This window comes from Lucilia sericata, unplaced genomic scaffold, assembly GCF_015586225.1.
Source record: "Lucilia sericata isolate MDLA Ls3-8-SP2 unplaced genomic scaffold, ASM1558622v1 Contig000452F_arrow, whole genome shotgun sequence".
NCBI lineage: Eukaryota > Metazoa > Arthropoda > Insecta > Diptera > Calliphoridae > Lucilia > Lucilia sericata.
This window is the reverse complement of record NW_023994467.1, coordinates 2,638-19,609: the sequence shown is the minus strand read 5'-3', so window position 1 is coordinate 19,609 and position 16,972 is coordinate 2,638. Positions and strand designations below refer to the sequence as shown.

At 30.6% G+C, this 16,972-nt stretch overlaps 1 protein-coding gene and 1 long non-coding RNA gene across 2 annotated transcripts in view; one reads left to right on the top strand and one right to left on the bottom strand.

Annotated features, from left to right (window-relative positions):
* LOC119605018 (maternal effect protein staufen-like) overlaps nucleotides 1–16,658 on the top strand; it is a 296,685-nt gene extending 280,027 nt beyond the window's left edge. Inside the window, exon 7 of the mRNA XM_037957952.1 lies at nucleotides 15,955–16,658. Within this exon, the coding sequence (XP_037813880.1) occupies nucleotides 15,955–16,028 (74 nt within the window). The 3' untranslated portion in view covers nucleotides 16,029–16,658. The remainder of the gene's footprint in view (nucleotides 1–15,954) is intronic.
* Nucleotides 11,049–11,972, bottom strand: LOC119605019. Its single transcript, XR_005231560.1, has 3 exons — nucleotides 11,754–11,972; nucleotides 11,487–11,558; nucleotides 11,049–11,382 (listed from the first exon to the last, which is right to left on the bottom strand). It is a non-coding gene; the product is annotated as an uncharacterized LOC119605019 (long non-coding RNA).
* Nucleotides 16,659–16,972: the final 314 nt, after the last annotated feature.

Sequence of the window (16,972 nt, the reverse complement as noted above, 5' to 3'; positions counted from 1 at the left end):
GAAACTTTTGATTTTGTGTGTGATAGAAAGAGATGATTGATATTTCTTTCTCCCTCATACACAAAAATCAAAAGTTTCCCATACTAATGCAACTGGTTAATATGGCTAAAGTGATTATCGGGGCAGGACATAGTATGGGAGATATGACCAATTATAGACCGATCGGAAAAAAATTTCACAGTAACATTTCTGTATATAAGAGCGATGGTAGGTAGGTAGGGTAGGTTGATAGGAGGATGTATACTACATCAAATCCGAAGAAATACACCTAGGCCACTATCGGGCCTGTTGTGCGCTCCAATTCAAGAAAAAAAAAAAAAAAAAAAAAAAAATTGTTCACTGAATGTATTACTTTTCCATGTTCAGAAACTCAGTTTCCTGGACGTAATTCCTAAGAATCTTCCAATCGGTGTTGGTTAAGAATGTTATTTCTGGAATAACATCACTTCCAAGATACTTGGATCTAACTTCGACGAATGCCTGACAATGGCAAAGAAAGTGCTCCAGAGTTTCACTGTCCTCTCCACATGCTCTACATTCGTCTGAATTCGCACGTCCAATTTTGTATAGATGTGCTCGTAATCCTGTGTGTCCACTGAGAATACGTACCATCATACTAACCTCAGACTTGCTCATTTTGAGAAGATTTCTCGTCTTGCTCTCATCAGGGTCACCCCATAGAATCTTTGTGGTTCTACCCACCGTTTCATTATTCCAAGAGGCCTTATGGGATTCTCTCATCCATATTTTTAATTCAGCTTTTGTTGCGTCGAATGGTTTTGCGTTTGTCAGGTTAACTACATCGAGCTCCCTTCCCTTTAAAGCTATTACATTCGCCCTTTCATTGCCGATTACTCCCGAGTGGCCTGGTACCCATATGATGTGAACCTTACCTCTGGGAGAGTATTCAGTTAAAGCTTTCTTACAATCCAATACGGTCTTAGATTTAATTCTATCACCTGATATCGCACAAATTGCCTTCTGGCTGTCGGTAAATATATTAAGTCCTGTGGGCGCCATATTTATTCTAATCCAATTTACACATTCCGTTATTGCTCGTACTTCTGCCTGGAAGCTTGTGTTATGATTAGGTAAACGGTGGTATATTTCTGTTTCTGGGTCTTCAATATAGAACCCCAGACCCACTTTGTCCCCTAATTTAGAGCCATCCGTGTAGCAACGGATTCCTACTGGTATTTGCTCTAATGTTCCGCTTGACCAAGACATTCTATCTGGGATTAGCGTTTCAAAGTTTCCGACATATTCAGTGTCTGGTATGCGATCAGGCACGTCCGATGAATGTGTATAACCTTCCAATGTGTCCAGTATACATTGATGACGTGTCCTATAACCGTTTTTGGCCAGTTCGCCTAAAGTAAAGAGCCGTTCGGCAGTAAGCGCCGCCTCATATCTTATATATGTTTCAATGGGTGGAATATCTAGCAACGTTTCCAGAGCCTTGGTTGAAGTAGTACACATGGCACCACTTATACCCAAGCAGCATGTACGCTGAACTCCCTGTAGTAGTTTGATATTACACTTTTTGTCCAAAGCAGTCCACCAGATTATTGAAGCATAAGCTAGAATTGGTCTAATTACACTTTTATAAAGCCAATTTGTCATAGTAGGACTAAGACCCCATTTCATGCCTATGGTTCTCCTACATATCGCCCAGCACCGATGCGCCTTGTTGATCCTATCCTCTATGTGGTGTCTCCATTTTAATTTCCGGTCAAGTATTACACCTAAGTACTTAACTTTGTCTGTCACCGGTATCTTCTTGCCCAAGAAGCAAGGTTCAGTATATGTAGAAATTTTTGTCTTTCTTGTGAAAAGACAGATTTCCGTCTTCGCCGGGTTAACATTGAGGCCTCTCGGTTGAGCCCAGCTCAAAGCCGTATTCAGAGCCTCCTCAGCTCTTCTACACAAGTAATTTGGATCCTTTCCCTTTAAAAGTATTACGACATCGTCTGCATAGCAGACAGGTCTAAGTCCTTTCTCGGTTAGGGTCCTTAATCGCGGTGACCCAGAGTAAAGAGCGATACTTGTACCAATTTTATTTTAGGAATTTAGAAATAAGTAACATTTCGGTATATAAGAGCAATACTTATCTTAATTTAGTAATGAGTTATGTGAGTTTAAGTGATTTTCGGGAGGGGACCTTGTATGGGAGCTATGACCAACTATGGACCGATCCTGAAAATTTTTTCTCTGAATGAGTTCTATTCACATAAGATTTTACTTGTAAAATTTTGTGAAGCTATCAACATTCTGACGGAAGTTATTAACAATAATAAGCGCAATAAGCGCACAACAGGCCCGATAGTGGCCTAGGTGTATTTCTTCGGATTTGATGTAGTATACATCCTCCTATCAACCTACCTATTAACAATAAACTCATTATATGAAGCTCTCGTATGTGGAGCTCTCGTGTAGAAACGAATGTATGATGATTTTCATGCAATTATATTGTTGGTTTTCGTGAAAATTACATCAGAATGTGTAAAAAAATTCATATTTTTTCGGAGTTGTTTTAAATTTTGATTCATAACTTTTCCCGATGTGAACCGAATTTGCTAATTTTCAATACCAAACTGCCTAGGACAATAGTAAATATTTTGGGTGAATTTCGTTAGTTTTTGTTGCTTCGTGTTAACGTGAGAATGTTTTATACAGACAGACGGACGGACGGGCGGACAGACGGACATAGCTAGATCAACTCAGAATTTCATAAGGTTGGGTCTCAGATGAATATTTCTTGATGTTACGCACTATCACCACTGATGGTGGTGGAAGGTATACAAATTCAGAATTGGACGATGAGGGGATCTGAAGTAAATCAACTTTTAGTAAAATTATTCACATCATTTCCATACAAATTTCAAAAATTGTGTGTTTATGAAAAATTTAATTTCTGTTTAAAAATTTTACATTTATTTTTGTGTTCATCTACAAATAAAACTATAAATTTGGAAATTTGTATGGGAATGATGTGGATTATTTTACTAAAAGTTGGTTTACTTCAGATCCCCTCATTGACCCATTCCAAATTTTTTATATATTGTTGAGTACACTATAAGCAATCTTATGTGAAGGAATAAAGAAAATGGAAGGTACCTTTTTTGAGATATCCTTGACTAAAAGACGTTGTTTGATGTCATCATCCTCACGTTAAAAATGTAATATTTTAAATAAAATATTGTCGAACTACAAGACATTGGCTTTAATTGGGGACGATTAAAATCGGATAAGTAATTAAGAAAATATACGTCAAATTTAATACTTGTTGAAAAAATTTCAAAATCCTACTTTTTTGTTCGAACATTTTTGAAATTACCCTATATATTGTATGTTGTTGTCAACCAATTAATAACAAAATAAACAACAAAAGTAATAATTATCTTTAATTTACGCAATTGCTTATTTCTATTAAATATCACAACTACTTTGTCTCAGATATCTATTTTATAAAAAATAAAAAATAGCGACTATTGACATTTTTGTATGAGGTGATAACACTCTTTTTCAGAAAATAAACACAGAACAGCTGTTATTTGACGCTGTTTGATCTTACATTTGGTTTGCAAAATCAAATAATTATTTTGCCAAAATGATGTAAATATTTTGACTTGTGGTGTCCACATTGATGAAACAATGAGAAAATATTTATTTGGCAGCAAATCAATTGTTTTATGAAAATCATCCGCATTGCTGTTTGTTAACATGAAATATTTTATGTTCAGATTCGACAAACAAAGTTTTTTCAATCGTGTTATATATTAATATTATACACTTTTATTATATAAATTTAATTTTAAACCTAATAAAATTAGTTAAAATTATAACAAATTGGTAAATTGTTTTTTTCATGCATGAAAATATACGATATAGTGTGGCTGTAAAACATGTGTGTGTTTGAACCAAATACCACCAAATATTTGTTCAAGTCTGAACATGAAATATTGCATTTGTTTAACACAACTTCAAAAATATTTTATTACAAATATTTGGACCAAATATTTTTCAGGTGTGAACGTAGCTTAATACTATCTAGTTAGGTAAAACTATAATATACATATTTAACTTAGGAGATAGAATAATTCTTGACTTAAAGCATAAAGTGCTAATTTTTCCCTTCTTCATGTTTCAAATGCTGAATGAAGAAACTCCTTACAATTTCTTTGTGATCTTATAAAGTTATAAAATATATTTCATTGAATTTGAACAATATTTATAAAAGGTACCAACACAGTACCAAAAATAGTACCCTAAAGAAGGTATCTCCATTGAACTATTGAAATTTATGTATTTTGTTCAATATATTTTGTATCATTTCAGAAATCGAAGTTGTAAATTACTAATATTACGGCGATATTCTACATAAATAACTTTAATTTAGACATAAATCTCTTTAACAAAAATTATAAGAATAGTCCCATATCAACCACATACCCCATATAAAACTCTTTTAGAGAATCCCTTTTTGGCCATGCCCAACTATAAATATTTACTTGTTTATTTATTTGTTTTATTTATTCATTGAAGTAGTTTGAATTTTCTGAAAATATTCATTTATTGAGTCCCTTTACGCAACACATACAGATTTGCCTTTTTTACCCGTTTTTCCTCTAAGGCTGGGATTTCTAAATATATGTACATATGTCTGAGACTATCAAAATCATAGTTTATAATATTTTGGCTTTAGAATAGAAAAAAATCGTTCCTAAAGCACAAAAGTACTAATTTTGTCAGATTTTCGCCATTTGGCCTATTTTTCCCCCTTCCGGTCCATTAGCAATTATTAGCAACGGCACTTTGCTAATATATATTTCTAACAAATTAAGTAGTTTAATCGAAAATTCCTTTGGTTTAGGATAGACAAAATCAGTATTTACTATCAAAAGTACTCATTTTGCCATAACAAAGTTTCTTAATTTTGACGAAGAAATATATTACAAAAGGTTTTCGCACTTTCGTAAAATTTTAAATAATATTTCATATGATACACGAAATTTTCGTAAATACTACGATAGGTTTGAAATTTTTGATCACATTTGAGTGATTTATGACTCTTCTGCTCGATCAAAATGATCATACACAGAAAAAAGTTTCAGCATAAATATTATGAAGGGCTTTCATTGACTAAAGTTATTAATATTTAAGAATAAGTTCCTAAATTGTATGAATTTTTTCATTTTTATATTTTTAAACATAATCTAGAAGCCTTGACTTAAAATATTAAAAATTTTCTTTATATTTTTCTATTTGTTAAAAAATGTTTGAAATTTTCTTTGGAAAATTGTTTATTTCTTTATGATTTAACTTTAATTCCGATGTATTTAAGCCATTTATTGATGAGCTAGGTCAAATATGGGCCGATCCTCAAAAAATTGGGAAGAAGGAATTTAATTTTATATAAAGGTTAGTTATGCTGAATCTCATCGCGATACTAATGGTTATAAGTGAATTTTTGGACGTTTAATAATACCCTCCCCACTGTAGTGGTGTAGGGTATAATAAATATAACGTTCAATCCTTCGAATATCAATTTAGATCATAAATGAACCTTTTCTTTGGAAAATGTTATCTACATTCAGAACAATTTAATTTACCTTTACCGTTATCACTCAGAATTGTAGAAAGCTTGAAATGCAAAGCCTTCTAGGTATCATTTCAAAAATAAATTTTATATTTGACTGTGCCGAAATAAAATAAATATGCCGGTATGTGATGGAATTCGAACGATTTGAAATCAATCGATTTGAAAAGGTATAATGAATTTCGATAGAGGAATGGTTTATTATCTTCTCGCAAAATACTACGCAGACAACAAAGTACTTTCCATGTAATAGAATCAATTTAAAAAAATTATATTTTGGAAATTACAAACGGAATAACAAACTTTTCACGAAGGTGAAGGGTATAAAAATATGATAATTTGTATGAAAAGCCGCAGAAATTTTTGTATTATTTTTGTAGATTCAAATCTATTTTAAAAATGAATTTCTTCAAATAGCTGATTGTAATGTATTGATATTAATATTGGCATCAAATTGAATTTTAGAGGAGGTCCTTTTAGGATTTCTAATGTTAATTTTGGGATTCGGGATTTTCTAATCCCGAAAAATCCCGGGATTTTCGGGATCGGGATTTCGGGACTGGCATCCCTACTTGGAAGTGATGTTATTCCAGAAATAACATTCCTGACTAACACTGATTCTTAGGAATTACGTCCAGGAAACTGAGTTTCTGAACACTGAAAAATAATTCATTCAGTAATTTTTTTTTCATGATAAGGAGCGCACAACAGGCCTGATAGTGGCCTAGGTGCATTTCTTCGGATTTGATGTATTAACCTTAACATATCTTAAAACATATTATAAACACGTCTTTCTGTTATTTTTTCTGCACTAATGGAAAAAGAAAAAAAGTATGTAAAATACTTTTTTAATTTTCAATACGAAAATTTACAACTTTTCTTTTTTCAGTTTTAATTTAAAAAAAATGTCAAAGAATAAAAATTTTTTTTTCGTTTGTAAAATATAAATTATTTTTGGTGTATTAATACATTAAAAGTTTCGCAAAAATTATTACACATTAAGTTTAAGTGATAAGAAAAACTATAATCTGTTAATATCCCCGGAATTTCGCGAAGAAAATTTGAAGTTTTTTGAGTGCGTTTAGTTCTATCAAGTGCATTTAATTCTCTCAGAACTCGTCTGTGTGAAGAAAATTAACATTTTTGTTTGACAACCGCTTCAGTTTCTCATTGTCTGGTTATATTTTATCGACAATTTTCATATAAACATTATTTTAACCGTCAGAATATATACTGGTTAAACTATAACCGGAGATTGAGAAAATGGGCCTGTGTATTTTAGATTAAATTACACTTATTGGGGTTGCCACGGAATCCAATTATTATCGCAATTGGTTTGGATAACAATAAACAAATTCATTGTTCTCATAGATTGCAATGTCATCATTTTTTTATTGGATAAAAAATTGTATTTTATTTCAAATATAAAACCAATTAAATTGGACTTCATAAGACCAATGTATTTTGTTGTCGTTGTTGCGATAACCCCGATTCTGATTTCAATATTTCTTTAAAATTATGACTCCAAGCCATATTGCGCAGTAATAAAAAAAATTTGTCTGACAGGCCGTCCTCTCCTCTAGAATTGTTCTATGGGTTGTAAAACTATGTCATACAAAAAATTAGGATAATTGGATAACGTTAACAGGTGCCGCAACGGCTCTGAAGTTTCCAAGTGCATTTACAAGGGGAAAATATAGATTTTTTTCAGTTTTTGATCAAATTTTGCCATTTAGTAATAAATTTTGAACTATTATTGTAAAGGAATCGTAATGTGCACAGAGTAAGCATTTCGGAAAGATATAAAACACAAAAATTGCTTGAAAACTTTAATAGTTATTGCAAATTTCCCAGGCCATTAACGTGTCTCACAGCACATAAATTCGAAATGTGACAAAAATTTTTTTTGGATATGAACAATTATCGAAGTTTTTTAATTCCTTTGAAATTAAACTAAATTGTTAATAACGTAAGAGTAAAATATCAAACAAATTTTTTACAGGATTATATACACAAGACTTCCAGCCTAAAAATTGCAAAATTGTAAAACTCTAGGTCTTCATTTCTAAACGTAATCGGTTTTGAAAGTTTACAAAATTAAAAAAAAATCGTGTGTCACTAACTAATTTTTTCACCTTCTTTTTATTTTTTGGTTCATAACTTTAAACTTTTGGACACTATTCGTTATAGTGCTAACTAAAGACACAGACAGAAGATAAATTCTTTACAAGCTTATCCGTGTGATATCACTTTACGTATTAGAACTTGGATGTTGAAATTTGTCACCAATTTTTTTCCAATTTTGAATTTTGTTCAGTTTTTTTGACGTCCCTTAATAAAATATAAAAATTAGGACAACAGTGATTAGCTGATGTAATTATACACAGTATAGTATATATCTTGTTAATGTGCCCTGAATAGGAGATCGGTACGGCATCTACAATAGTTGGAAAACTTGAACGTAAATTTTTTAAAGTATCAGTTTTTGGCGCGGCACATTCGCACTTATATAGCAAATAATTTTAATTATTGCGTAAATTGAGTTTTTTGTTATTGTGAAATATAAAATCGGAGGAGCATGCAAAAATATTCGAATGCAAAAATTTTATTATTTTTGCCATTTATTTTATTTTTGCCATTTTATATATCAAACAACGACTTATACAAACAATTAATGAATAGTCATGAAGATAATGACAAACACAATGGTTTGGGATCATAAATGTATTTAAAATGTTCTTGTAAGCTACAAAGACGTCACTTTTATCTAAACACATTTTGCCAAGGCACATCATGGATGATACTCAAAATTCGACAAAATTATCACCATTTACAAGTTTTCTTAATACTTTAATGTAAAACTGGGGCGCATCGAAACAGCCAAATAATTGTAGTTTTTGGGGGGCAAATAAGCATCAAAAAGCATCACTCTTTAAATATTTAATTCCCTCAAACTATAATTTTTTAATTGCATTCCCTTATAAATCAAGCTCGTAGAATTCAGATATTAACAGTTTTTTTTTTTAAATTTTAATTCGCGATTTTTCAAAAACTATGAGCAACAAGTTAAAAAATTACTGAAATGAAATTTCCTACTGTGTATTTTTAAAAATTTTTTAAATAAATTTTATAGTATGTATTTAATGCGCTAAATTTGAATTATTTTTACAATTATATGCAATTTTTTTCAAATATTACATATATAAATACTATTTTTAAGATTTTTTTTTAAATATTTAAATGAAAACCGCTATTACTTTTGCGCCCCTCGGTCAAAATGATTAACGCGAACGGATTCATCACGTATTAGGGTCTCTTTATATTCACACAAAATATTTTGAACGTGCCACAAAAAAATTTTTTTGATTTTTTTACCTCTAAAATTAAAAAATTTTGATAATTGCTCATATATTCTTAAAACCATTTTGTTACTTAAAATATATCTATAATTACTCCAATATTAGTTTTTGCCATTATACGCTAACTTGTTCTCAGCTAAAAAAAGTCAAAAAAGTTTGATTTTTTCAACGGCCGTTTTTTTTTAAACTTTGTTAAACAAATTTCAAAATTTTTAGGAGATCTCATGGGGATTTATGGTCAATAGATAAGGCTATTAAACGGTAATTTCGGGAAATTTTCGGTGGATTTCGGGAAAATCGCATTTTTTGTAATATTTTAGAGAATACGTATTAATTCTTTACTGTTGCACATTTTGCATAAAGTATTATCAGAGTATTTTAGTTAGGGTTGCCAGCCTGGCTGGACTTGGCTGGATTGTCCAGCTTTTTTGATGCTTGTCCAGTTCCAAGCTAAAATTTAATTTGTCCAGCTAAATAGAATTTTTTAGCACACCGCAATAACTTAGTAAATAGTTTTTATGTTACCTTTGTCAAATCATGTTACCCAACACTGTTTGTACATTTGTTATACAACTAAGATATGATTTCCCTCTTCTATCATCACTGACAACATGTCTCAACACTTGAAAAGCTGATGTCGTAATAAATAAGTATTATTGCGAGCGATAGTCAATTTCTTTACGTACAGCTTACGTACTTATGATTTTTAAAGTTTAAAACTTCAAAAATGGCGCTTTTTCACATCTTTTGCTCTTAAGGTGGAAGTACACAACACGCGTTGAGGCGGCAACGCGTTTTTCGCTTTTCAAACTTTTCGCGCTTTACAAGCTGCAAGTTACACACCGCGCGTCATTTTGATCTTTCTTTTAATGTTTTTTAAAACTATTACTGTTTTAAAAATCAAAATTTTAAGTTTTTGTTTATTTTTTAAATTTTTTCTTTCATAGTTGATGAAATTTATTTCATTTTAGTTTATTCTTTTTCTACACAAAACAAAATACAGCCCTAATCAGCTGTCGGCGCGTCAAAAGTTGAAAGTTGCTGAACTTTTCGCGGCAGACGCGTTACAAACTACAGTATGTAACTTGTTAAATGAAAACACACTATTTCCACTTTTTTTGACAGAAGCCTATAACGCGTTGCCGCGTACAACGCGAGCTGTGTATAGAATAAGATAAAATTAAATGAAATAAATTTCACCAACAATGAAGGAAAAATATTAAAAAACAAACAAAAACTAAAAATTTTGATTTTTAAAACAGTAATAGTCTTAAAAAACATTAAAAGAAAGATCAAAATGACTCGTGGTGTGTAACTTGCAGCTTGTAAACCGCGAAAGTTTGAAAAGCGTAAAACGCGTTGCCGCCTCAACGCGTGTTGTGTACTTCCACCTTTAAAAACTAAGTTAACGAAGTGATCGGGGAAAACTAAAAATATATTCGTAGTCTATGGACTATAACAAAACTGAATTGGTATATGAGAACCCCTGCATTTTTTTGGTGTATCACTGTGAAATTATTTACACAAAACCAAAATTAACATTAGCTCAGTATTTTTTATGTCCAGCTTTTTTTGTCCAGATAATATAAAATACATATCCGAAGTTTTATTAAAATCGGACATTCTTACCCTATAAACTGTGGAGTTCAAAGGTCAAATATTGCAATATTTGGGAATTCTTAGTGTACCATATCGAAATAATATTTATTTGTCGGCCATCTTTAACAAAAATGACTGGAATTTATCGTATATAGTTCGGTATTTGAAATAGAGTGAAAAAAGGTAGATTAACCCTTTAATGCAATAATTTAACACCAAAGTTCAAAAATTCGAAAAAACACTATCTATTTGAATAATGCTCTATATAATTAGAGGAATAACAGAAATAAAACAAAAAATTATATATTAAGTATAAAATTACAGCTGTATTTATAAAAAAATATTATAGGTTTATTAACGGATAATAAGCAAAAGTAGGAAAAATCGTATGCATAAATGATTAATAGCCTAAAATACCTTTAATAAACCATCAATAAAATGAAAAAATTATTGTAAGCTTCACCCTTCTTTAAAGCAACAATAAGTGACAATTGGTATTTGTTTATGTTTTGTACAAAGTTTTTCCGCCTTTTGTTTTGTTTGACATAAAAGAATTTTTAAGTGTTAAAGAACAATGGATATGGATACACTTATCAATATGACATCAGAATCGTATTGATTGTTATCAATAACAAATTCATTAGGTAGCCATACACTTATATCAGTACTACATAATGGCATTTCTGTGGGAGCTTGTCCCCCTCCGGTTTTTTCACACTTTCTCGGTGTTCCGATACTACCTTTTTTGCATTTACTTTTATGGAAGTCCATTGAGACTTTAATTGGTGAATTGTCCTTTTTTCAGACGAACAAAGGCTATTAAAACTATAAAAGAAAAACGAAAAAAAGTGTTATACCTATATAAACAATTCCATTTTAAATACAACAATGTGTTATAATAATGATTGAAAATAATTCAAATTAATTACTTTTTTTCTATATCCGTATTTTTATTTTCGACATCTTTAACTCTTTTTTTTTATCAATTCCTTAAGCAGCTCCTATAATAATACAAAATATAAATCAAAAATATAAACACTTTAAACTTTCCAGCAGTTCGACAAAGATTCAATACACACTAGTCACCTAGCTGATAGGGTTACTAGTGGTGACCCAAAGTGGTAGGTTAAATAACTAGTTTGGAACTGTCCCTCGGAACTGCTGGATTGCAACACAATAACACATTTTAAACAAACCTTGTCCACCTCACACCAATTTTCACTTCTTTGTCTTTTGGAAGAATTTTTCATTTATTTCCTGTAAAACTGGATTGCTGGACAAAATCTCTAAAAACTCTTCCTCATCCATTATTTTTTTGTTAATTATTTGCAAAAATATTTGCGATTTTTTTAAACACGATATTTGTATAGGCACAAAAATAAATTAAAACAAACAAAACACTAGTGATGTAAATAAAATTTGTGTACTACTTATTTGTACTCGTTATTCGAATACCATTTGTAAAATAAATGATTAAATATGTTTATCCGTGAATTTATTATTAAAATGTAGCTTTTCTTTCTTATAATAAGCAATGTATATATAATTTTGTTGAAATATAAACAATTTATTGCATAAAATTAATTTGAACACGTATTCACATTAGATTACCTAAATAACCGTATAGTAATTTTTTGCAACACTAACAATGAAATGACAACCGAAAGTTGAAAGGGTTGCCATATATATTAACAAAACGTACAATAAATGTGTAATAGTTACAGGGCTGTTATTGTATATTTATAAATATGAATTTTTATTGATGGTTTATTAGACAAAAAGTCTTTGATAAGTATTGTGTACCTTAAGCATAGAATAAGATATTTTTATAAATACAGCCGTTATACTTTAACCCTTTTTGACTATGGAGTTTACTCCACATTTTTAAAAGAAAAATTTTGTTTTTAAAACTGGTAATTTACGTAATCCTTTTTTACGGTCGATTTTCAATCGAATATGTATAAAAATACAAACTTTATATGGTCAAAAAGGGTTAATTCATAAGTTTTTATACTTAATATAGAATTTTTTGTTTTATTTCTGTTATTCCTTTTATTATATAGAGCACTAGCTGCGTGTACCCGGCGTTGTACGGGTTTCTTCGAAAAGTAAAGAGAATATTTTTCTATATGTAATGACTTTTTTTGAAATATATATCAACATTTAGCTTATAACGATAAAATTGTAATTATATTTTTCTGCCTTTTTTTTAATCATTAAAGTCAGTTTCTGGACCAAAAAGTCCCTTAAAACGTAGAAATTGAAAATGAGCTTAAATTAGGAAATTTTTACTTATTTGTAGAACAATTTAAGAAACTTTGTTTGAGAAATTATACTGAAATCAGCATTTTCAATCACTGGTAGGGAACTAAGGATATTTTTAAATTATTTGTTTTATTTTTTTCATGTGCAGTAGATTTAAATAACTGTTCAATCTAAATTAGGTCACACCGTACTTTGAATTGTAGTGCTGGTGTCTTCGGGGGCATTTTATTAATTTCAAAAATACGTACCATTAACCGTACAAAATTTCAAGCGATATTTTTGCTGTTTGAAAGAGTACATGCAATTGAAAAAACTCTGAAACGATTATAAGAAATTCTGCACAAAATTTGGTGGATAATTTTCTAAAAGTGAAAAAAAAAAATATTGAAAGATGAATTCATCCATATTTTTTATGCATCGTTTGAGATTTGCAAAAATGCTGTCGTTCAGGACACTCTAATGAGTAGTCAAATACATATCATGGTTTTTTAGATTTGAGCTGCATTTAAAAAATGAAAACCGAATTTATATTAAGATAATTTTTTGATGGTTTATTTAACTTATTGTAGATTTTTTTATCGATTTTACAATAAATTTAAATTTTATATTTTTGATATAAAAATCGATTTGGATGGAAAATATGAATGATTACGGATCTTTAAGGAGCGAACAACTTTGGATTTGATGTAGTATACATCCCCCTATTAACCTAACCTAACGGATCTTTATTGTTTTCTCGAATTGAGAGTTATATAAATATAAATTTTAAGGGGAGATATGAATGATTTTCTAGATGGATTTGTAGATTTAAGTTTAAAATGTAATATGAATATATTATTTACCCTATTTTAGGAGCGGTTTTTGTTCAGTAGTTTTTATTCTGCATACCAAAGTGGCATCGTAGGTGGAAAATATAAGCAATGGGAGTAATATATACGGGTCTACAACAATATAATATTGATAAAAAATTTCCATATGCTATTTTTCGATCGTAGTAAACTACATCCGATTCTGTTTTAAAATAGTTTTTTTTGGGATATCAGCGGATTACAGGTTTTGAAATAAGAATAGTTTTCTGGTGGAAAATATAAGTGATGGGATATACGAATCTACAACCGATTTTACGCTTTAGATGAAAATCGATTTTCGATAATAAATTAAATTGATTAAAGATTTTTATTTTACCTAATCGTAAAGTAAGTTAAGGACCTACAAACGTTTTAGAATTTTCAAATAAAAATAAATTTTTGATTAAAATTTTAACTACCTAAATAATAATTCTCATATAGTATAAGAAGTATATATCATGAGCATTATAAATGTAACAAAAAATGAACGGAAAAGGGTCATTGCATTTCATTAAGATCACAGCAGGCCCGAAATTAGTGGTATAGGTGTATTTATTCGGATTTGATGTATTAAACATTCTCTTCCTCAAACTAACCTAACCTTCCACGATAGAACTATTATTATGCACAATTTCATGAAGCATAAAATCCAGATCAAAAAATTTATTCCAAAAATACACTGTCTGTTACCAAATTTCTTGAAAATTGGTTCATGTTTTTTATATTTAGCCTAGAAATTTGGTGTTATAGCTGCTATTTTAAAAGTGAACATAAAAATATGCGTAGCATCCAATCAATATCATATAGAGTCAATTTTAACTTAATTTTTTTGTATGGTTGAACGTAAATTTGGTATAATAATTGTTTTACAATAAGTTGGCGTAAAAAGGGGCGTGGCGTAAAATCCAGATCTTATATAGTTTATAGTTCCTCTTGAGGTCAGACCTATCGGTATACTAAATTTCATGTAAAACGGTTCAGCAATTTTCTGTAAGTCTCGAATGAAAATTTTGTATAACAATTATATAGAAAAAAGTGAGCATAAGAGGAATCGTGACGTCCAATCATGATTTTATATAGCCTATTGTTCCACTTAGAATAGAACTATTAGTGTTCAAAATTTCATGTAAATCGGTAAATCGAGGCGTGCCATCAGTTCAAGATCTTATATATATATATATATATATATATATCCTATAGTCCTTTTGGAGCTTATACCTATCGGTATGCAAAATTTCATGTAAATCGGCTTAGTAGTTTATGCATATTGTGATTGCAAAATTTTTGTAATAATAGTTTTACAAAAAGTGGGCGGAAAAAGGGCGTGGCATCCGATCATGATCTTATATTGCCTATTGCTCCTTTGGTGTTAAATTGTCCCCAAGGGCTAATCTACCTTTCTCACACTAATTCCAAAATATTGCTAAATTTGACCTTTGAACTCCACAGCTTATGGGTTAAGAATGTCCGATAAGGCGATAACAAATTGTTTGCAGCTAGGACCATACGAAAACTTTAAGATTAAAGGTGGGCTCGTTTACAAAAGTATAAATATCCATGATCTCTTAGTAATGCCGAAAATAATGGAGTCGGAAATTATCAGAAATGCACATGAAAATGGACACTTCTCAGTACAAACAAGTAAGAGTGTTATATTCGGCTATGCCGAATCCTATATACCCACCATCACACCTCGTTTGACTCGAATGAAACTTACTTATGTCGAATTTCATCTATATACTCGTATATTTAGGCCAGTTATAAGCGTTAAAGTAATTTTCTGAAGGGGACCTTCAGGGTAGATGGGTCAATTATGGGTCGATCCTCATAAAATCTGGTAGACAGAATTTGGTTCGTATTAAATTTATTTGTGTCGAATTTCATCGCTACACTCGTATTTTTAAACCATTAATGAGCGTTGCAGTCATTTTCTGAAGGGGACCTTATATGGGGGTAGGGTCAATCATGGACCGATCCGATCATAAAATTTTTTCAGATAGATTTTGACTCGTATGAAACTTACTTATGTTGAATTTCATCTATATACTAGTATTTTTAAGCCAGTATTGAGCGTTAATGGACCGATCCTCATAAAATTTTGCATAGTGATTTTGGATCATAAGGAACTTACTTATGTCGAATTTCATCGCTATATTTGTATTTTTAAACAAGATATGGCTGTTAAGGCTGCTTTTCCACGAAAACGTGGACCGTTATTGTCCATTTTCAATACCAAACAAACCTTACCTATAAAAAATATTTATGTGAAATTTCAACCCTCTAGCTCTTTCCATTCGGACTCTATCGTGCTTTCAACAGACAGACAGATGGAATGACAAAATCAATATACCCCCCTAAGCTGTCTTCTGAAGACACAACAAAGTGGTATAAGTTTGTGAGTCACGTCCAGAAGGCTTTAAATTCCACGCTACACAGCTCTACTAAAACTACTCCTTTTGAAGTAATGTTTGGCGTTAAAATCAAATCTAATATATACAGTGGAATAATTGATATGCTTCAAGAAGAACTTATTGAAAATTACAACAAAGAACGTCAACAGCCAAGAGAGGAAGTTAAACAACAAATCATTGAGGCGCAAGAGAAATACAAAAATAGTTATGATAAACAACGTAAGCAGTCGTCAGTATATTCTGTGGGCGATTTAGTGGCTATTAAGAGGACACAGTTTGTAGCTGGTAGAAAATTAGCGAGCGAGTATTTGGGTCCTTATAAAGTAATAAAAGTAAAACGCAATGATCGATATGATGTCGAGAAGGTCGCCGGTTCCGATGGTCCACGTTATACTTCTACAAGTGCAGACAACATGAGGGGATGGAAATCCTCTGATGCCGAAGATGAGCTGTCATCTGGGACAGATGATTTTCAGGATGGCCGATTGTAAAGGATTAACATTGATCTATTGTCATTCTCTTACCCTGTGGTGAATACAAGCATAAAGTGGATAATAATAAGAATAAAAAAAGCAGGTTGAGTAAAAGGCAATAATTAAATAAAAAGTCAGTCGTTTAAAGTATGTCAGTGCGTTCAAGTTCTTTAAAGTTGTCTTTTAATTGTTAATTGTAAAGTTGTTAATGTTCATGTCCAGTATCTTTAAAATGTTCAATCAAAATTAAAATTTGTGACTAATCTTTATAAAAAGTGAAACTGATTCTCAATTATTCTAAATTGCACTTTCTACTTAAATATTTAATAATTTTCTATAAATATATAATAAATAAAATATAACTAAACTATTAAAAGCAATTCTTTTATTTTAAATCCAAAAACTTAAAATAATTTAC